The sequence below is a fragment of the Lagenorhynchus albirostris genome, chromosome 11, assembly GCF_949774975.1.
Source record: "Lagenorhynchus albirostris chromosome 11, mLagAlb1.1, whole genome shotgun sequence".
Lineage (NCBI taxonomy): Eukaryota > Metazoa > Chordata > Mammalia > Artiodactyla > Delphinidae > Lagenorhynchus > Lagenorhynchus albirostris.
The window spans coordinates 15,113,357-15,135,329 of NC_083105.1; the positions used below are offsets into that span (position 1 = coordinate 15,113,357).

General features: G+C 47.6%; 1 protein-coding gene across 3 annotated transcripts in view; it reads right to left on the minus strand.

The window, feature by feature from the left end:
* Positions 1-249: 249 nt before the first annotated feature.
* Positions 250-21,973, minus strand: part of ABTB3 (ankyrin repeat and BTB domain containing 3) — a 307,341-nt gene continuing 285,617 nt past the window's right edge. For all 3 annotated transcript variants that reach the window (XM_060164684.1, XM_060164683.1, XM_060164682.1), the window contains 5 exons: positions 20,429-20,531; positions 18,258-18,339; positions 11,216-11,284; positions 9,235-9,348; positions 250-2,404 (listed from right to left, as the gene is read on the minus strand). In XM_060164684.1, the coding sequence (XP_060020667.1) occupies positions 2,195-2,404; positions 9,235-9,348; positions 11,216-11,284; positions 18,258-18,339; positions 20,429-20,531 (578 nt within the window). In that variant the 3' untranslated portion in view covers positions 250-2,194. The remainder of the gene's footprint in view (positions 2,405-9,234; positions 9,349-11,215; positions 11,285-18,257; positions 18,340-20,428; positions 20,532-21,973) is intronic.

Sequence of the window (21,973 nt, forward strand, 5' to 3'; positions counted from 1 at the left end):
TCTGCCTGATGGGAAGGAAATCCAAGGGTGGCACCCAGAGGTGTTTGCAGACCCAGGGGACTAGAGCTTGGTTAGCCAAGTTCTAGTTGGCAGAGTGGAAGGCAGTCAGCAACACGAGCAACCATCTTTTATCTAGCATCTTCATTTCCCTTGATTTTTTTTTTTTCTGCAGGGTCACATTTTCCAATCTCTTAACTGAGTGAAGTTCTCAGGCTCCAACTGTGGGGTACCATACAAACAATGCACGGCTTGGGAAAATCATTTCTTTTAATGACAGAGAAAGCACACCAAACTATGACAGAAGCCCGTCAGGAGTTGCCACTGTACAAATCAATGCCCAGAGGCCCAGAGCTAGCATCAGACATTCACAGGGAAGTCAGTCGCGGTTAAGGAAACATCCACGCAGCATCTCGGACAGGAGGAGGCGAGAGACAGCAATGACTCAGGATGTGCTGTGTATCTGTGACTTGGACTCCTCTGTAGGCAGTTTTTTTTTCCCCTTCCTCATCGGATGCTGGGGGCTGGGGAGGTTTGCAAATGACCGAGTGGAAGAGAGGCCTTGTGTATCAGCATCACAGAAGAGCCAATGCTGTAGACAGATGTGGCCCGAGTACTCCATGGGTCATACCTATGAAATACGACTTGACATTGGTCCTCTGAACAATGGCTCAGGGAGCTAGTACAACGTTTGAACAGCAGCTCCTTTAGACTCTGGGGTCTGCGCACAAGTTCCCAAAGGCATGCTAGGAAATAGTTTTGTCAACGAAACTTTGCCATCCTAAAGGGTAAGAGTCATTCTCCTAGTTTTTACTGCATGTTATCTAGGTTTCAAATGACAGGACAAGAAAAAAAAGGCAGTGACTCAAAAATTATTTGGAATATTGTGGCACTTCACTAATCTCTTTTGCTTATAAGATATGGCAAAGCAAACAGAACCCTGTCGACATAAACTCTCCTTATAGATAACCCTATACTGTACACTCTCAGAATACAGAAAGAATCCATCCTATCATACATGTTCCATCTTTAAAAATAATCTAACATAGTCATATCCTCTGGCTAGTAACAAACTATGAACATCTTCTGAGAATACAGAGGAAACTCTGGGATTAATAGTAAATTCTCTGACGTGCCCCCCCATCCCCTATGCAGCATCATCTATGAACACATTTCTGCAAAAGCATCCCAGCATCATTCCTAACTAGGAAAGGAAATGGATATGTTAGTTTCACCAAATGGACTTTTAGCAAGAAGTGATGGGACATTTTTACCTTGGCAAAAATGAAGCACAAACATAACATTTTACAGGTTCAGGCCCATGCAAATGCATGTTTTTTTTTTTTTTTATGTGGGGGGATTTTATTCTCACCCCGAAATCACGATTAGCATGCAGGTTTTTTTCAACTATTGAGTTAATTATTGGCAGTGCAGCTCTTTTGGGTAACCATGATCACTAAGGCAAGGTTATTATTTCACCTTGTGCAGAATATAGTAATATCTTCTCAGATGCATGTTTATACAGTGTAGACCTGCAACTGTATCTTTAAAAAAAGAAATCTCAAAACACAGATCCCTAAACACAATCCAGTTGAAAATGAACTGTTAAGCTTTTAGAAATATATTTTAAACTACAAGGCTACCCTGTTTTGGGTTTTTTTTTTATGAACATTTTAAAAAGTTCCCACCCCTAAAAATATGCCAAATGATGTCTTCGTCATTGGTAACAGTCTCACCAATTTGCTACCATGGTTTAACTCTTGCGGAATTGCAGCTACTAAGGTAATGTGTAATAAATATAATGCTTTTCAGGGTCGGTGCAGTGAAGTTCTCCAACTGTCAACCTGGAACCTGAACGACCTTTAGTTCTCAGTCTATCTGCTGGATAGCGGTCCCTGGCAAGGGGTGTTCAACTGCCCCAGGGGTGCTTTCAGATGAGGTCAGCTTGGCTGTCCCACGTTGGCCTTCCAGCTCTGGATCCAGCCGTAATCTGACCTGCAGGCCAGTGGCATGTCCTTTGTTTCTCAACAGGAGCTCATGAGAGCTGTATTTGCTTATTCAAGAGCAGCTGAGGCAGGAAAAGCAGCTCCTTGGCCCAGCCAAAAACAGACGCCAGGTGAGACTCGTATGTTTGTGTGAAGTCAATGCAGCAGCAGAACTGGCAAGTCCCCGGGGAACATTCTTTGGACTGGACGTTTCATACAACAGAACCTTTGGAAGATGACAAGTGGATTGACTGAATCCTGATGGCCAACGTCCTCTGTAAGTCCTGGAGCACATCCTGGCCCGTCCCTTCGCCATTTTTGTCATATAGGAGCTGCTTGAATGCTTCGTTTTCGATGAGGACCATCATGTTTTTGAGAAAGTAGCCTTCGCAATATGCTGAGAGCTCCATGACTCCAAGAAACTGTGGAGAGTGGAGAAGAAGCAGGAGATGGTTATGTTTCTGAAAGCACCTGTTTTCACACGTGTTGATGGCGAACACCTGTTAAAGTAGACTGCGACAGTGGCCCCGATTCTGCATCCTTTGCTGTATTCACACCCAGGGTATGTGACTTTGCAGCTCCTCCCATCAAAGGGCTGAGTCCATTTCTCCCTGCCTTGGCCTTGTGAGTTGCTCAGGCCAAGAGAACGTGGTTGAAGTGAGAGTTGCCAGCTCTGAGCTGGCTTCAAGTGGCCATGTGTGCTTCTGTGCTCTCTCTCAGAACCCTGCCTCTGCCTCAAAAACAAGCCTGAGCTAGCCTGCTTGCAGCTTCAACAACCACATGAAACTGACCCGACAGCGACAGAGCCCAGCCAGGATCAGCACAGCCAGCCACAGCCAACCGGCCAGCTGACCTCAGAAGCAAGGCTGGCTGAGATCAGAAGAGCCCACCCATGCTGTCAACTCATGTACTAACACTGGGTTTTGAGTCTCTTTGCTCCACTACAGATAACTGGTACACTGACGGAGTTGCAGACACAGTTCTAATCTCTTTACAAGTATCAATTAGCTCACTTAATTCTCACAACCATCCTATGAGTGGGCACTGCCTACCTACCCCCTGTATTTAGGGCAGTGGTTCTCGACCAGGGGTGATTTTGTCTCTCAGGCGACATCTGGAAGTCTGGACACATTTTTGGTTGTCACAACTCGGGGGCAGGGATGGAGTGTGTACTCCTGGCATCTAGTGGGTAGAAGCCAGGGATGCCACTAAATACCTCACCATGCAGAGGACAGACCCCCTGGCAGAGAATTACGCAGCTCACATTGTCAGTAGTGCCAAGGTTGAGAAACTGATAAGAGAGACATAGTTCCTGACAGACTAAACCAATACGGAAGGGATGACTGACCTGCCTCACTTTACAAGCCCAAGAAGAAGGCTTGGTAGACAGTAGACACAATATGGATTTGTTGAATGTATGAATGAACAGTTAATTCTCAGAGTAGTGACACCAGCAGCAAACACTGAGTGACAGCATATCATGTGCTGAGCACCGTGCCAGGCACTTCACGTGCATCATCTCAAAGTCCTCACATTTCCTTGAGGCAGGTACTATTACCACCTTCGATTTATAGATGAGGAAAGTGAGACAAGGGAGTAGCTGACAACAATTCACACATGTCAAGGACAGAACCAGGAGCTGAACCCTGGTAACTCAAGTCCTGAAGGCTGTGTGTTTAACCATTAGGATGCACTGCCTCCGGCCTGATACCATTCAACCTTGGAAGCGTGCTTGGTGGAAGCGTGCTTGGTGGAAGCGTGCTTGGTGGAAGTGTGCTGTTTGAGATGCAGAAGCAAATGTGCATACGAGGGTCAGCTGTGTCCGTATTCAGACCTTTTCTACAGTTTTCAAAGCTTGTAAGTCTCTCTTTTGCAATGAGCTGGATGCTCCCTGAGATGATATCCTGCTGCTTTATTTAGATGCTAAATTATCTAAATTATCTAAATGTGGAATTTACCATTCTGAACTCCCCAATATGCTGTCCTTAAGCCAGAGATGCACTTTAAGCTGCCCCATGTGGAATGGTGGAATTACGATGAGGCAGCGCCAACAGGGCGATGGTGGAATGAGCGGGACACCTGGAATCAAGTTGAGGCTCCCCCACTTTTCTGAATATGTGACCAGGGCTGGGTCACTTGGCCTCTGGCTTTAGGTTCCTCATTTTCAAAATGGGAACTATGTCACTTGCATCATAGACCTGTTGAGGGGATTGAGTGGAACATAACTGATGGCAGAGTTGTCATCTGTCACACTTAGGGGATGCAGGTTAGGAAGGGAGCTAAGGGAGGGAGCTTTGGAATCTGCATGAGTTTTTAATCCAGACTTTGCCACTTCCAGCCATCTGCTGCTGGGCAAGTTATTTAATCTCTCTGTGCCTCCATATTCCTGTCCCTAAAATGGGGGAAGATAATAATACCTACCTAATAAGCTGTCACTGGCATTAAATGCGATAATACATGGCACATTCAGAACAATGGCTCATTGTAGTCAGTGCTCACTCAATGTTAGCTGGCATGCTAAATGTAAACTATTCATAATTATTACCCTCATCTCACTCATTTAAATCCAGGGACCCACGTGGACAACCTAGGTGCCTAGGTTGGGATAAGAGGAGTTGACTGTATCTATGGAACCTAGTTCAGCTAACTGGCCCATAGAAGGAACAAGCCTGTAACCTTTTTTTCTTTTTTTTAAAACTATTATTTTTTGGCTGCATCACATGGCTTGCGGGATCTCAGTTCTCCGACCAGGGACTGAATCCAGGCCACGGCAGTGAAAGCCTGGAATCCTAACCACTAGGCCACTAGGGAACTCCCCCAAGCCTGTACCTCGAACTCACTGACACCATGTGCTAATTCACTGAGTCAATGACCTATCTTCATAAAAATCATGTGCAACTTTGGGCAAGTCAAATCACTTCTCTGGGCCTCAGTTTCCCAAGCTACAAAATGAGGGGGTGTGAACTGGAGGGTGCCATGCTCTGCGCATTCAGGACACGGACACACCAGGTAATTCTGTGGTCTCTGAGAGGCTTAGGGGGCCTGGTGAGCTGTATCAGGTGGGCAGGATTGTTATCACACAAATGTTCACAGAGATGCTAGCATCCTGGAGCTGGAAGAGTTCTTAGGAATGCTTTCATTCTTTCAAAATGAACCCTCCTTTTAGAGTCACAGAGAAAAGGCCTCATTGTACCTGTGGCGAAACTAAGGCTCAGAGTTGCCTATCTCTGATTCTGTGGACAGAGAGAGACCCTCTCCCCTTACCACACCTAGCCACTTGCTTTGTATAGGGGGGTCTCTCATCACAAGTTAGTGTAATTGGAGAAGAATAAGCACAATAAGTACTTCCATTTATATTTGGTGATATTTATTGAATGGTGAGTATGTATCAGATGCTTGCCTACCTTTACACAGCTAATTACAGACAGAACTGGGACCAGACCTCTCACCTTCTAGACCAATGGTTGACAAACTACAGGCCTGTGAGCCAAATCTGGCCCACCACCTGTTTTTGTAAATAAAGTTTTATTGGGAGACAGCCACATCCATTCATTTACATATTGTCTCTGGCTGCTTTTCACTACAATGGCAGAATTGAGTAGGATCAAAGTGACAGCATGGCCTCTGTGAAAATACTTATCTGGACCTTCATAGAAGAAGTGTGCTGACCCCTGTCCTAGACAGTACCTTTTTCAAGTGCAGAGACCATATCTTACTAATTTCTTATTCAGATGTATATACACCTCCTGGTAAACAGTGGGCTCACAATACACACTAGGGAATGAATCCCTTGGTTTCCAAACACATGTTCTTCCCATCACGGTGCCCCGTTGAGCTTACTGCGTTAGCTTAGATTCAATCTGATGAACCAGCTTGTTCTTATTCTCAAGTTGAAAGACACCCTGAAAGGGCCATCAGAAGCTCCAGGGCCTCTTCTTCATGACTGAATAGTTCGGGACAGCTTTGCTAGCAAAAGAAAGATGAGGAAGCCATGCATTTATGGGCTAGGCTTCTCCTCTGGGCTGGAAAACTCCACAGCTGTCTCCAATGGTTAGGTGCAGAACAGAGGTAATGTTGCCAAGAACTTGTTGACATTTGAAGCATGGCTGTTAGTATCTCAACGCCTGCATTTCCTGGGGTTCCAAACCGAGTATTGGTTTCTTTTCTGTCTCTTTTACTAAACTAGCCTCAGCATGCAGCACAATCTGGCAGTAACAGAATCCACGTGGCAGGTTATCATTAGCGGGAGCTGCAGGATCCACAGCACAGGGGAAGCGGCACATAGAAAGGGCAAGGGGTGCTGGCATTGTCCCGTTCTCCATGCAAGTGTCAGGAAGGGCAGGCGTTGACCTTGGAAACATTCCAGGATGAGGCCTGGGAGGGCAGACAGAGGCTGGCGTCTGCAAAAGACCAAGCTCTGGCTGCAGAGGCACATCCATGAAAGAGGCAGTTCTTTGCCATAGGTGTTCCAAGCCTGTAGCACTAATGTATTCCCAGCCCGGGCTCACGTTGCATCCGGTGTGTTATTAAATAAAAAGAGAGCTACAGAAGCTGCCTGCCAAGGAGCCTGAAGTTATTAAAATGGGACTGTGGAACGCAGGCCTTGCTGCCAGGGAGATAGGCCACGGCAAAGCCACTGTGGATGTGGGGTTCACAGGGCAGTCTGGGTGTCCAATGGCCAGGGGAGGGGGCAGAGGACCGTGAGACTAATTGGGCCCCTTCCTGGGTAGAGAGTTTCTCTGGATGCCAGTAACCAGTTTCTCTGGTTACTTTTTGCAAAGTAACCAGTTCAAGATTTAAAAAAAAATTTTTTTTGCTGTGTCCCAAGAAACCAGATTTTGGTAAAACCCTGACTTAACCCAAACATCCAGTGTGTGTGGGTAGAGAGTAGCCTGACTGAACCTTTTGATTTTCTGATGAGCAATCAGAAAATCTTTTTTTGAGTATTATTGCAAGGATTATTGCAAATATTTTGAACATTTATTAGGCCAGACAATAAACACAAGGAAGAACCTGTGCTTTGGAGTGAGGCAAATCTAGGTTTACATTCTGAGCAAATATCCCAAAGAACTGAAAGAAGGGACTGGAACAGATATTTGCACACCCCTGTTCACAGCAGCATTATTCACAAGAGCCAAAAGGTGGATGCAACCCAGGTATCCACTGATGGATGAATGGATAAACACAATGCGGTACATACATACAATGGAATATCATTCAGCCCGAAAAAGAAATGAAATTCTGACACACACTACAACATGGACGAACCCTGAGGACACTGTGCTAACTGAAAGAAGCCAGCCTCAAAAATAAGCCAGACAAATACCATATGATTCCATTTATATGAAGTACCTAGAGCAAACTCACAGAGACAGAAAGTAGAATGATGGTTGCCAGGGCTGGGGAGGAGGGGGGAATGGGGAGTTAGTGTTTAATGGGTATAGATTTTCAGTTTGGGAAGACGAAAAATTCTGGAGATGGATGGCAGTGATGGTTGCACAACAGTGGGAATGTACGTAATACCGCTGAAGTGTACACTTAGAAATGGTTAAAATGGTAAGTTTCACATTACGTATGTTTTACCACAATGGAAAAAAATCTCTGTAATAGCTGTGTGACCTTAAGCAAGTTACTTCACCTCTCTGTGCCTCAGTTTCCTTATTATAACATGGGACTAATGAAAGGGTTGTGGTGAGGATTTAAAAAAGCTTTAAGCACAGAGGCCTGCACCTGGGAAGGACTCAGGGAATGTTGGTGTAAAACAGAAAATAACATCTCAAACGCAACCTGTGTTTTCACAACGAGCAGAGTAACCATTATTCACATCAGTTGTCACTCTACAACCGTGGATGTGGGAGGCATGTGTACTGAGCTCCAGTTATACCAAAGAAGAGTGCTTTGTTTTAAATTAACTCCTGATCTTAATTTATTTCATTGTTTCTTCCCAGCAGATGCTAATCCCCCTGTCCTGAGCGCATGAACCAAAATGAAGTGGCACCTGGACACACGATTTTAATTCTCTTGGTCCCGGTATCCCCACTTGTGAAGTGAATTGGATGAAATCGGTGGTTCACTGATTTTACTCCAGAAACTGGAGTGAAGACTGGCCTTAGGGCTGAAATCACAAAGGTTGCCCTGGGAGCCTGTTAAAAATACAGATTCCTGGGCTTCCCTGCAGAGATCTTTGGGGTGAAGGGCCACACCGAGATTCCAAATGTCTCCCCAGGTGTTGGGGCCACCTGAGTAGGAGGAATCCTTGGACCTCTCTAGGGTTGACAGCCTGTTCTCAATCTTGGCACATCTGAGAATCACCCAGGAAGCTATGAAAAAAATACCTTTTTTCCAGGCTCCACCCCCAGAGATTGATGAATTGGTCTGTGATAGGTCCCAGGCATGGGGAATTTTTTTTTTTTTTTTTTTTTTTTTTTTGCGGTACGCGGGCCTCTCACTGTTGTGGCCTCTCCCGTTGCGGAGCACAGCCTCCGGACGCGCAGGCTCAGCGGCCATGGCTCACGGGCCCAGCCGCTCCGCGGCATGTGGGATCCTCCCTGACCGGGGCACGAACCCGTGTCCCCTACATCGGCAGGCGGACTCTCAACCACTGCGCCACCAGGCATGGGGATTTTAAGTGAGTGCCCAGGTGATTCTACCGTGCAGCCAGCATTGGGAACCTCAGTTCTAGCATAATGGTTCTCACCTGTGAACACCCCCAGACTCACCTGGAGGGCCTGGGAAGCCATAGACGGCCAGACCTCACTCACAAAGTTTCTGATTCAGCAGGTCTGGGTGGGGCCTACAATATACATTCCTGACAAGTTTCTGGTTGATACTGATGCTGCTGGATTGGAGACAACACTTGGAGAACCACTGTTCGAGAAGCTTGCTGCTCAAGGTGTGGCCTAGACCAGCTAGCAGAGGCTTCACCTGGGAGCCTGTTAGAAACGCAGGACCAGCGCCCACCCCAGAGCCCGCTGAATCAGAGTCTGCGATGTGACTCATACGCATGCCACAGTTTGAGAATGACTGCTTTTGAAACTTCTGCTTGCTTGCTTTCATTGTGTTCTGGAGGGGCAGATGAAGGGAAAGACATCTCTTCTAAGCAGGAAGCAGACCTTGGGAGGAGTGATGACGGCTGGCCTAAATGCACAGGCCCAGCATCCGCGCTCTACCCGGACTCAGAGTGTGTGCAAAGAAAGTCTCTCCCGCGTCAGGGCACGGGGGGTGCTCGGGAAGCGAGAACGGGATCGATTACCTTGGCGTGGTTGTAAATATCCACACAGTTGTCGGTATTGATGCTCTTTGCACAGATAATCTCACAGTGTCGCTGCAAAGCCTCCAGCTGGAAAAATTTAGCAGCAGACAGAAGCTAAAAACCATGAAAAGAGCCTGTTAGAGGTTGGGAGGTGGAAGGAAAGCAACGCCCATGGTGAGAAAACTCTTCACCTCCCACAGCGGTACCCAAGGTGAAGGCACCGGGAATAAAGTGTCGGACATCACTCTAAAGCTGGAAGGTTACACTAGAGCTGTTGCTGGCATTAGAGGACTAAAGACTCAGAGACAGAATTCAACTGCAGGGGAAGATGGCAGGGGGGAGGGGTGGGGTCGAAGTGAATCAAATTTACATTTATTACAGCAAGAGGTCAAGCAGAAATGCCTAAAATTGTTACATCCAGAAATAAGGGTGACGCTCTTATTCCGCAAGGTGGGTATCAATGTGGCTCACTCCCTCCATTTATCCATGTCTCCACACACATGTCACCTCAGGACTCCTCCCTCCATCACGATCCGGCCCCCCTACCCTGTCTGAGTTTTCCTCACAGCCCTTCTCACACCAGACATGATGTCATGCCTGTCGCCCTCTCCAGAGACCAGGAGGGCAGGCATCTCTGTCCCTTTGCATAGCTGCTGTATTCCAGCCCTGAGCACGGCACCTGGCCGTGGAAGATGCTGAACAGAGGCTCTGGGGAGGGGAAGAAAGGGCTGAAGCAAGAGTTCAAAGGGATTGCCTTTGGGGAAAGGACTGGGAGGATGGGGTGGGGGGTGGCTGGGTGAGGTGCTTTTTATGTACTGTAAAGCTCTTCTGTGTTATCTACATGATTGAAATGTATGTTCATTATTTCAATTTGAAAATAATTTTTAAAAAGGTTTACAAAAGAGTCTGAGTCCTCAGAGTGTAGTTTAGTCCTGAGGTTGTGACGAGTCAGAGGAGCCGTCCAGAGAGACAGGAGAGTAACTTTGGGGGGCGGGGGAGTGACCACAGAAGGTTTCACAGAGTAAGAACAAAAGGATAAATGGCCCCCAGTGAACACACAGCCCCTGTGACACGAGCCAGGCACTGTAGTAAGCACCTTACAAACAGAAACTCTTAAGATCTTCAAAACCCAATGGGGTAGATATTGTTATCCCCATTCTACAGGTTGGGAAACTGAGGATCAGAGAGGTTAAATTACTGCTCCAAGATCACACAGCTCAGAAGGGGTAGAGCCTGGATCTGAACCCAGTCTGGCCCAGAGCCCATGTCTGAACCACCATGTGGTGTCACCTCTTGAACAACTCATAGTGTTCTGACATCTCTCATCAGCCACCCTGGGCTTCAGGCACCTGAATGGGCTCCTGGCTCTCTCGCTCTGGAATATCAAAGTGATTTTGGCTTCTGGTTCAAAGCTACCAGCTTTGACACGAGTTCCACTTCTAGGAAGGAGCAGGGAGGGCAGAAGAGGCAGAGTTACGAGAGGTGGACAGGAGACAGGGAGAGCCAGGGAGCTGCAGGAATGAGGGGCCTGAGTGAGGCCAGGAGAGCTTTGTAACTGGTTCTTGGCTTCTGCCTCAGTGGACGTGCTGAGATTTGAGGAATGCTTTCAGACCGTCTATTTCTCTTACAAATGACAAGGGAGAAGTCGTCAAAGATAGTTCCTGATGATGCTATTTGAGCCCCAGCTGTGCCTGAAGCTAGCGCTAGCCTCAGACTCTTCAGTAAATTTCCTTTCCTCCACCCGCCAAAGCCAGTTAAAATTGGGCTTCACTCAGCTTCACTCAGTTGCTATTGAAAGGGATCAGACTAGCGCCCCCAGCGCCCCAGCCTTCCGGGGGAGGGGCTCTGATGAGAAGCCCTTGGGAGATCTAAGGAGGCAGGCAGGACCCCAAAGCCTGCATCCAAGTGAAGACCCAGCACAGCCTCCCCCCAGACACCGCCCGTGCGTGCCACCCACTCAATGACACAGCGGATTCCTTACCTCCATGATCTCGTTGTTTTTAATGAGAAGCGACTCTGGGCCACCGTAGTAGAGGTACTGCATGACCAGCTGGAAGACAGAACACAGTGAGCAAAGTGTCAATGGCACACAGACACAGTCATCTTGAAGCCATCCACTCAAACCCTCGGGCTGGCTCTGAGTCCCTGTATGACACCCCTGTTTAAGGGCGGCCATTCCGGCCGGATCACTGCCTTTCAGGAGAAGCTCCCTTTAAACGTTGTATAGGCTGGACAGTTTTCCTTACACCGTGCTGCCATCTGTCTCCCTGTGGTTCATCCTCGGGGCCAAATTAAACAATTCTAAGCTCTGCTCTCCAGGATGGTTTTCCCCCATCTATGAGTGATAATCACGGGTTGTCCTCCTACCTCCCACCCCACCGAGCTGCCCAGAACTGCAGCACACGTGGTGTGGCTTCAAGACCCTACACCAGCGGCAGTCCCCCTGGGAACATGGCCCGGTTTGACTAGAAACCTCTTGTTTAAGTTCCGGAGGGTGACTGAGCCACGGTGAAACCACCTGCTTATTATAACTTGACATCAGGGGTCCAGGGTTTCAACGTTTCATTGATGGTGTGAACTGTCCAACTGTCCAAGCCAGGCTTTGTACATGGGACTCAGGATGCGGGATGGTGTGCAGAGTCCCAGAGCTTTGCAAACTGGTGTCCCTCAAGTAGAATGAAGCCTAAGGATGTGTTAGTATTGGCTGTCACCACCTCCCATGGAGCTGAGTATAAATTTTTTAGGTGGTGTGTATCCTTCCCAGTTGGCTACTGTCTCCACTACTCTCTAATGTTTTCTGCCTGCCTGTATGACATGCTGACTTTACCTGCCTGGGCTTAATAAAGGTGTGTTGGAAAAATCTGTAGACTGTTACATTCCATTTTGGGGGCGCCTATAAAATGAGGTGCTTGGACTGGGCTGCCCTCTATGGTCCCTTCAGGCTCTGAGAGTCTGTGACTAATATAGAACAGTGGTTAGGAGCAAGGAACCTGGAGCTGGGCTGCCTCAGTTTCTGATCTGGCTCTGCCACTTAAAAGCTGGGTGACCTGAATTAAGTTAGGCTCTCTGTGCCTCAGTTTCATCATCTGTAAAGTGGGGATAATATGACCTACGTCATGGAGTTGTGATCAGGATTAAATGAGTTAATATATGTAACAGGCCTAACAGGGGCCTGGCAGGTGCATGGCAAGAACTCAATAAATGTTAGCTCTTCAATTTTCTCTGCGGTTGAAAAACCTTCTTCCAGGAGTGCTTCTGCCATGTGCTGCCACTTTCTTACGCAGGCCATTTAACATCCTTTGTGACTGATCTCAATCTACTTTTTGCATGTGTGTTTAAAGTAATCATTTTTCAGCTCATATAACTCAATAACAAAAAAAGACAACCCAACCCAAAACTGGGCAGAAGACTAAAACAGACATTTCTCCAAAGAAGACATACAGATGGCCAATAGGCACATGCAAAGATGCTCAATACTGCTAAATATTAGAGAAATGCAAATCAAAACTATAATGAGGTATCACCTCACACAGGTCAGAATGGCCATTATTAAAAAATCTACAAACAATAAATGCTGGAGAGGGTGTGGAGGAAGGGAACCCTCCTACACTGTTGGTGGGAATGTAAATTGGTGCAGGCACTATGGAGAACAGTATGGAGGTTCCTTAAAAAACTAAAAATAGAGCTACCATATGACCCAGCAATCCCACTCCTGGGCATATATCCAGAGAAAACTCTAAGTCGAGAAGATACATGCACCCCAATGCTCACAGCAGCACTATTTACAATAGTCAAGACATGGAAACAACCTAAATGTCCACTGACAGATGAATAGACAAAGAAGATGTGGTATATTACTCAGCCACAAAAAGAATGAAATAATGCCATTTGCAGCAACGTGGGTGGGCCTAGAGATTATCATACTAAGTGAAGTTAAGTCAGAGAAAGACAAATACCATATATCACTTATAAGTGGAATCTAAAATGACACAAATGAACTTATTTACGAAACAGAAGCAGACTCACAGACATAGAAAACAAACTTATGGTTACCAAAGGGGGAAGGGGGAGGGGGAGGGATAAATTAGGAGCTTGGGATCAACATATACACACTACTGTATATAAAATAGATAAACAACAAGGTCCTACTGTATAGCACAGGGAACTATATTCAATATCCTGTAATAAACCATAACGGAAAAGAATATGAAAAAGAATATGTATAACTGAATCACTTTGTTGTACACCAGAAACAAACGCAACATTGTAAATCAACTATACTTCAGTAAAACAGTAATTGTTCAAAAAACATGTATATATTATTTAGTTGTCTTGAAATAGAGTTCATATGACACAAAATGCTTTGATCTAAAGTATACAGTTCAATGGTTTTTAGAATATTCACAATGTTGTGCAACCATCACCACAATCTAATTTTAGAACATTTTCAACACCCCCAGGAAAAACCCCACGCCCACCAGTAGTCTCTCCCATTTCCTACTTGTGCTGACAACCACTGTGATTTGCCTGTTCCGGACATTTCATACAGACGGAATCATACAGCATGTGCTCTTTTGTGTCTGGCTTCTGTCACTTAGTGTGAATGTTTTCAAGGTTCACCCTGCTGTCACATGTATCACTTTCACCTCTTTTCTATTGCTGAACAATATCCCGTTGTGTGGATGTACCACATTTTGTGTATCCATTCATCAGCCGATGGACATTTGGGTTGTTTCCACTTTTCTGCTGTTATGAATACGGCTACTACGGCTCAATTTACTTTTTCAGATCTCACCTGCCACTCTGCCCTTCTCGCCTCCTAACCTTGATAACATCTGCCTTTTTCACTCTGACCGCTCCCAACCATTTGCCTTGATCAGAACCTACCACCACCGTCACTTTCACTCCTCTGCTTTTGCCCACGCTGTTCCCTCTGCTTGGATGCCCTTCCCTTCTTCTCCACCTGTTGATCTCTGGCCCCTCCTTCGGGATCTAGCTCAGTGGTCACCTCTGTGAAGCCTTCTCAGATCTGCTCAGATCTCTCAGCTGCCTCCCACCCCGTGCCGGGCAGCCCATCACGCGTGACTGCAGTGTTACTTCCCGCTGGAGTCTGAGGGCACAGACTGGGTCTCGTCCATCTCTGCCTCCCCAGTGCCTGCCCTTCCTCTTTTGCATTTGAGTCTGGCCACCTGCCTGTTGCAGAGATGGCGGTGCTTTAATGGTGATGGCTGAGGCTTTGTGAAATGATATCGTAGCGTTATTTACCCGCCCCGCCCCCCCAAACCTGATGGGTCATAAGCATCTAAAACACCACATCGGTGAATGCTGGGACATTTGCTTTATTAAAATCCATTTATTCCCCTAGCATCTCTCTTTTATAAAGGCCAAACCAACAATAATAACGGTAAGAGCCATAATAATAACTGTCCTGAACACAGGGCCGCTCCAGTTACAAAGCATGTTATCTCATTTCCTCACGGTTGGGTTGTTGACTTGAAATGCTTCTTTCAAGAGCATGGATGGAGAACCTGGGGCTCATGGAATTTAAACTGGGCTGAGCCATGTCACCTTCAGACTCGGCCAGCACAAGCCTTTCCCACAAGGGGGCGGAATGGACCCTTATTAGGCCAAAGGGCCTGTTTATGGAGTTGTTTTTCTTGGCAGCGGTCCGCCTGCATGAAGCAGGATGTAAACGGAGTCCACAGCCTCGTGGAGGCCCTGCTGCCAGGTGCAGCCTCAGCTGCATGGGGCTCTTGCCCGTGTATGATGTTAAATATTCTTGCAGGGAGGAAACTCAAAGCTGCCTCATTTACTAAAATTCTTCTGTTCAGCAGGGAAGTGAAGTGAGCAGGCCCCTGGGAGCCTCCTTCTGGGTCAGATTCAGCCCTACTTGGCCTATTTTGAGCCACAAATGAGGCTTTTCTTCTTTTATGGGGAAGGGGCAGGCACATGGAAGAGTCCCCAGGGCCTGCTCAATCTTCTCTGCCCATTACAGTAACTGGAGGCTAATGTGGCCGGGAAGCCTAATCCAGCCAAAAGCAATTACAGGCCTATGATTCCTCTGGGGCTGTGCCTTTCCACGTAGGTGTCTCATTTAACCAGCTCCCACAGCACGCATTTATTGAGTGCCTACTACAGGCCGGGTTCGGATGACAAGAACCTCCCCAATTAGTCCCATGCTTGATGGCGTACGTGCTCCCTCCATGAGCACTTGGAGAGCTGGGGGGCACGTGGTTTCCAGCATCTGGCTCATGCTCCAAATGCTAATGGACCTTTCCTCCGGGCTGGGCGATTTTTAGGGAGGACCCAAGGCCCCAGAGCAGGGAGGCAGTTAAGAGGTCAGGTCTGGGAGTCAGCCAGGCCTGGGTCTGAAGCTCAGCTTGGCTGTGATGAGCCGTGGGAGCTCGGGCCACTTCCTCTACCTTGTCTGCTGGGTGGGAGAAGAGCCACCTGGAGGGGGAGCTGGGAGGACTGAATGAGACGATGTGGGGCAGTGGTGCTCGGAGTGGCTCCCTGCAGCAGCATCAACATTACCTGGGATCTTGTAAGAAACATGAATTCTCGGGCCCCACCCCAGGCCTACAGAATCAGGAACTCTGGGGGGCAGGGCCCAGGAATCTGTACCTTAGAGAGTTTTCTGCATCTTAACAAGCAACTCCCTTCACCCCCCCAGCACTTCCCCTGGAGTTTCTGACGCCTCCTAAATTTCGAGAACCACTGTAGCTTAGAGCACTGGTTCTCCACCTTGGCTGCACACGCCTCTGGATGATGGCAGAGGGTGGATACTTCAAAATGCTGATGCCTGGGCCGCAGCCCAGATTCTGATTTACAGCCTGGACACTGGGGATCGTCAAAGTTCCTCAAATGATTCCACTGCTCAGCTGAGGTTGAGAACCACTGGTTTCGAGCCCTGCACGTAGCTGGAGCACATGAAATGGGAGCTGCTCTTATTATTGTTCCTCTTTGGACCAGACTGGGTGCAAATAATGGCTCTGTCACTGACCAGCACTAAGTTCTCTGGCTCTCCGTTTCCCCACCTCTAAAAGTGGCAAGATTAATCCAGATAACCACATGCAAGCAAAGGTCAGTGCCTCATTCATAGTTGGAGTTAAAAATGGGGAAAATGAGGCTCAGAGAAGACAGTGTCTTGTGCATGGTTATTCCATAAGGATTCTTTATTTTGAAGTTTCAACATGACCAAAGGAATGCATCTCTAATGGTGGAAATACTGACACCTCAGTGGGCTTTAGGGCTTTAGTGTGAGGTCATGGGGGCTTCCTGGCAGCCCTCTGAATCACAGGATCTGGGGGACCAGGGGCAATCACCAGTGGAGGGAAGAACCATCATCTGACCAGCCACACTTGGCTTATAGTATGTGGTTCCAATGCATCTTTTCGATCTCCAGTATACCTTAAGACACAGCCGAATGGACTATTATCACTTTCCCTCAAATACACACCGCGATTTCCCACTTTCGTGCCTTTGTTTATGCTGTTTCTCCCTCTGGAATACCCTCTCTCTCCTATTCACCAGATGAGGAAGCTGAGGCTCAGATAGTCTGGGTAATTTGTTCAAGGTCACACGAGGGACAATGGTTTCAAACAGGGGAATGCAGCTGTTTAAACTGGGGAAGGTAGCATTTAGATCCTGAAACGCAGCTCTGTCCTTCAAAGCCCAGATCAGGACCTCCGCCCTATGACCCTGGTTACGGCCGTGCTTGCCTCCTGCTTATGTCTGAGTGGTCTCCTCAACCCTCTTGGAATGTGAGCCTCCCGAGGGCCAGCCTGAGTCTTACCCACATTTCCCCAGGGCTGTCCTTCCAGAACTAAACCAGAGGAAACAGATCCTGTTCAGAATCCTATAAACTCCATCCCCAGATCACCCACATTGGCCGACTAACCCTGGCTGTGGGAAGACAGCACGGAGGGGCCACAGTCTCCCCGGTAGGCCCCCTGCTGTACATAAGCAGCCCACCAGCCTCCATGCCCCCAGTGAGACTCAGAGCTTCAGAGATAGGGCTGCAAGGCCAGATGGGGGTGTGAATTTCTCCTAGCGGCGAGAATTTCTCCTAGTGGCGAGAATGTCATTGCAAGGCTGGATTTATGAATCAGGCATGAAATCCAGGGCCAGATGGCTTCACAGGCAAATTCTACCAAACGTACAGAGAAGAACTTATACCAATTCTTCTCAAACTCTTCCAAAAGATTGAAGAGGAAGGAACACTCCCGAAGACATTCTATGAAGCCACCATTAGCCTGATACCAAAACCAGACAAAGACACCACTAAAAACAAGAAAAAAAAAAAAAAAAAAGAATCAGGCATGAAGAATGGAGGAAAAGGGAAGAAAGCTACTGTGCCCCCTTAGAGGCGCCCCATAAACCAAACGGTATTGATTTCAAATGCAGGGAGACATGGCAATGTCATTCGGCCTCTGACAAACCTTCCTTTCCTATTTACATTAGGTTCAGACCAATGTTAAAATGACCCTGGATTCCCTGAAGTCCACTGGTTCCTGATCACACTGGGTTCAACCGCCTTTGGGGACTTCATACCTGCTGTTCTCTGCCTAGAATGTTCCAATTCCCTTTCTTAAGCCCTAAGCCTCCCCACGGTTTGCCAGCTTCTCCTCAGCCTGCAATATTTCAGCGACACCTCATCCAGGGGCCTTCCCCAGTCTCCCGGGTCTGAGTCGCCGTAGCTTGTTGGTTCACCCCTCTCTCATGCACAGCCCACTTTATACTGTAACTCAGAGTTACCCCCTCTGGACTGTGAGTCCCCAGGAGAAGAACGTCCTTTATCCTTGTGTCTCCAGGTCCCAACACAGTGTCGGGCACATAGTAGGTGCTCAGTTAATGCTGTGGGCATGAATGGATGGTAAGTGGGAGGGGCAGTGTGCGGATGGGGGCCAAGAGTGCAGGAGCTGATGACTCAGTACAGTGGCTCATCCACAGGTGGAGGGTTGGAGGGACCCACCGGTGCCCCGCACCTACCAGCAGGGTTCCAGGCCACAGCAGGGGCTTACCTGAAAGATGGGGTACTTCACGTATCCGATCTCTATGCAGGTGTTGTCATTTGTTGGTTTGTTAGAGAGGAGGGCTTTGAACCTGAGGAGGAACATAAAGAGGGAGATAAGAAGACTCAGAAAGACATCAACAGCTTGCAAGAGACTCAGCTCTCTGATGACAGAACACGTAATGTCTTGTATCCCCTCCCACTCTGAAATACAATGACATATCCATAGATGGTTTAACATAATGCTCCCCCTTCTGATATGATACCATAATTCAATCTGAAGTTAAAACTAAAACTCTAAAGTTTAAAAGTGTTTGGAACTGTTAAATTATTTCTCAAACAGGTGATTGGAAAAGAACAAATGTCTTTTAAAACCCCGTCCACCTTGTAGGGCCCATCACAAAGGCTGCCTTCTTCCTGGAGTCCTTCCTGATTCAGGCCTCAAGCTCCTCAGGCGCCCACGGAGCTCTCCACCTCCCTCTTCCCCCCCGCCTCCCACACAACCTTTGCTCCAAGAGGGCAGGGACTTCTGCCATTTCTGCCTCTGCTGCCTCCTCAGAGCCTATGCCAGGCTGGACCTGATGCACTGTAGGTATTTAATCAACATCTGTGGATTACCTAACCATCTCCCTATGTGGGTGATCTTCTGTCTGGGGTTTGAGGTGCATTTTCCTGCCGCTGACTAAACTAAGCTCCTTGTGGGTAGAGATGCAGTCAGTGGAACACATGGATACTCAATACATTTAGAAATAAGCTAAGCTGTGTCTCTTTTTATAAATTAAACTTTAAATCTGAAATAATTTTAGATTTACAGAAGAGTTGCAAACATCATACAGAGACTTCCAGGATGCCCTTCACCCAGCTTCCCCCGATGTTACATCCTACACAGCCATGGTACCTTTGTTGAAACTAAGAAATTAACATTGGTACAATACTGATCTAGTTCTTCTATGGTGTCACAACCGAGAACCTTGCAAGGGACAGTGTATTTTTCTTGCAGTGGCAAAGCAGACATTTGGGGTATTAGGTTTTGGGGGGGACACCGGAGATGCCAGGAGGCTTTTAGGAACCCAGGGAGTGTTGGCCACACAGCTTCATTAGTGACCTGGAAGTGGGTTCCGTTTCTGGATCCCAGTGGCCTTACCCTCTGCTCACCCCCTGGCAGCCTGCCTTCCCCTCATTCAGCATCACTTTCTTCTCTGCCCACCTTCACCGATCCCTGTTCAGGTCCCGGGATAATACAGTTCTAAATGGTCAACTCTATCTCTACTCAAATCAAAAGGAGAAGCAAGGGCTGTAGCAGAGCTAGCAGGGACGGTGTTATACTACTGTCACTCCAGAGTCAGGGAAAAGTAAGGTTCAGGACCTCTGTGTTTTGGGTGGCTTATGTCAAAGTTCCCTGATATTTGGAGAGCAGGCCTTTCAAGGCTTCTGTGTATGAGCTTTCAGGCTGCATGAGGACACCTGGCTGAGGGAGCTACAATCCAATCCACGCTCTGCTCACGAAGCTCTTTGCCCGATATGTGCCCCGTCTGCCTAGAGGAACGGTGCCCTGTCTAAGCCACATAATCAGGCTGCTGATTATGCTAGTGTCAGCCCTGTACTCTTTTTCCAAATTGTGGTTAAACATGTAACATAAAATTTACTGTATTAACCATTCTTAAGTGTAATGTTCACGTGAAGTGTGCTCACATCGCTGTGCAATCAGTCTCCAGGACTTACCCTGTCCCCATTAAACAACTCCCCATTCCCCTCTCCAGCTCCACCATCCCCACCCTTCTACTTGCTGTCTCTATGAAGTTGATTACTCTAGGTTCATATAAATGGAAACATACAGTATTTGTCTCTTTGTGATGAGCGTATTTCACTTCATATAATGTTCCCAAGTTCATTCATATTGTAGCATGTGTCAAAACTGCCTTCCTTTTTAAGGCGGAACAACATGTATACACTAGGTATTTTTTAATTCATTCCTCCACTGATGGACTCCTGGGCGGCTTCCCCCTTTTGTCTTTGTGAATCATGCTGCCTGAACACGGTATACAAATGCCCTGTACTCTTGGATCCTTGATTTTGAGAAGAAAACCTGCCAGTTCAGTGACCATACCACCCAAATTGAATTTCAGAGAACAGTAATAGCCACCCTCGTAATTCAGTGCTTTCAAAATTGATGACACATACCTTGGAGAGGCTGTAAATAACAGCACTTTGTGGGCATAAAATGGTCTTCCTTCTACCAGAAAGGTAACATCTGACATTTCTTTATTGTTAAGGAAATGAGGATCTGGAACAGGAAAGGGAGAGAGGGTAGCTTTAGAGGAGAGAAGGGTGAGGTTTGGATTCCCCTTTTGGAAAAGTGCCTGTAAGAGCTGACAGGGAGGCTATGGCGATAAAATACTCATTGGAGAGAAAGTGACCAAACAGGAGACAGAATCAGTTAAAGGAACACTCAAATCACTGAAATTCAGTTTCTTGTAGGAAACCTTCATAGCTTACTCGTGACTAAAAGTAGCATTTCCCCTTAGAAGCCTCGCCCCCAGCCCGAGTTCAGATGACTGTCAGGTGTGGAAGGTGACCATCCACCTCACTGACCTCCAAGGAGTCACCCCCCCACCTCGCTCCTCCTCAAGCTCGGCGCCCTCCGGCTGGTGAGAAGTGCTTCTGAAGAGCTGTCCCCTTGCCGCTGCGTTCCAGGCGATCCGAAATCCAAGCCCTTTTCTCAGGGTCAGAGGCAAACGAGCCAGGCCCCTGCCCTCAACTCCAAGAATAAAGAAGTTGTATAACTACTTGTACAACGAGTACTCTAGCACTTGCTGAGCTGCCACTTACACGTGTAAACTCATTCAGTCCTGGGAGAAAGGGACGGCTGTCAGGTTGCAGCTGGGGACACAGCCGCCAGGAGTCACAGTGACTTGTCAAGCAAATGGCAGGTGGAGAGGCCAGGATGTGAACCTAGACATTCTGACTCCAGGGCCTGCATTGCTAAGCACTGGGATCCTCCGATTTGCCTGTCATGTTGGCCATTTTTCCTGGGGCTACAGAAGGTGCCAGTCTGTCCTCAGCTCAGCCCTTCTGTCTCACTGGGAAAATCCACCAACACTCCCGTGCACCCCTACACGGCTCCACCCCACCTGGCTTCTAAGTCAGACCCCTGGCCTGGCCCCATTTTGCCCAGGCCCTGCTGTAACTTGGACCCAGAATTTGCCTTCCTGGCTGATTCGCCCCAGGGGGTGGTCCTGGATGTCCTCCACTCATATTTCTCTGTCCGTACCTACAGCCACCTCACCTCTTCCCAATAAAAAAGTTTTAATTTAAAAGATATCAAAAAAAAGCATTAAGAAGTCAAAATCCCCTGTAATCCCTCTATCTTAAAAAAAAATTTTTTTATTAAAAAAAAATACAACAAGGGCTTCCCTGGTGACGCAGTGGTTGAGAGTCCGCCTGCCGATGCAGGGGACCCGGTTCGTGCGTGCCCCGGTCCGGGAAGATCCCACATGCCGCGGAGCGGCTGGGCCCATGAGCCATGGCCGCTGAGCCTGCGCGTCCGGAGCCTGTGCTCCGCGATGGGAGAGGCCACAACAGTGAGAGGCCCGCGTACCGCAAAAATACAAAAAAACAACAAAACCCAAACTTCTAAAACTCTCCAGGTAAAGGGAAGAGAGGCTATAGGGGAAGGCCCCAGCGTTGACTAACACTTCTCCACTTGCTTTAAAGACCGTTAACAGG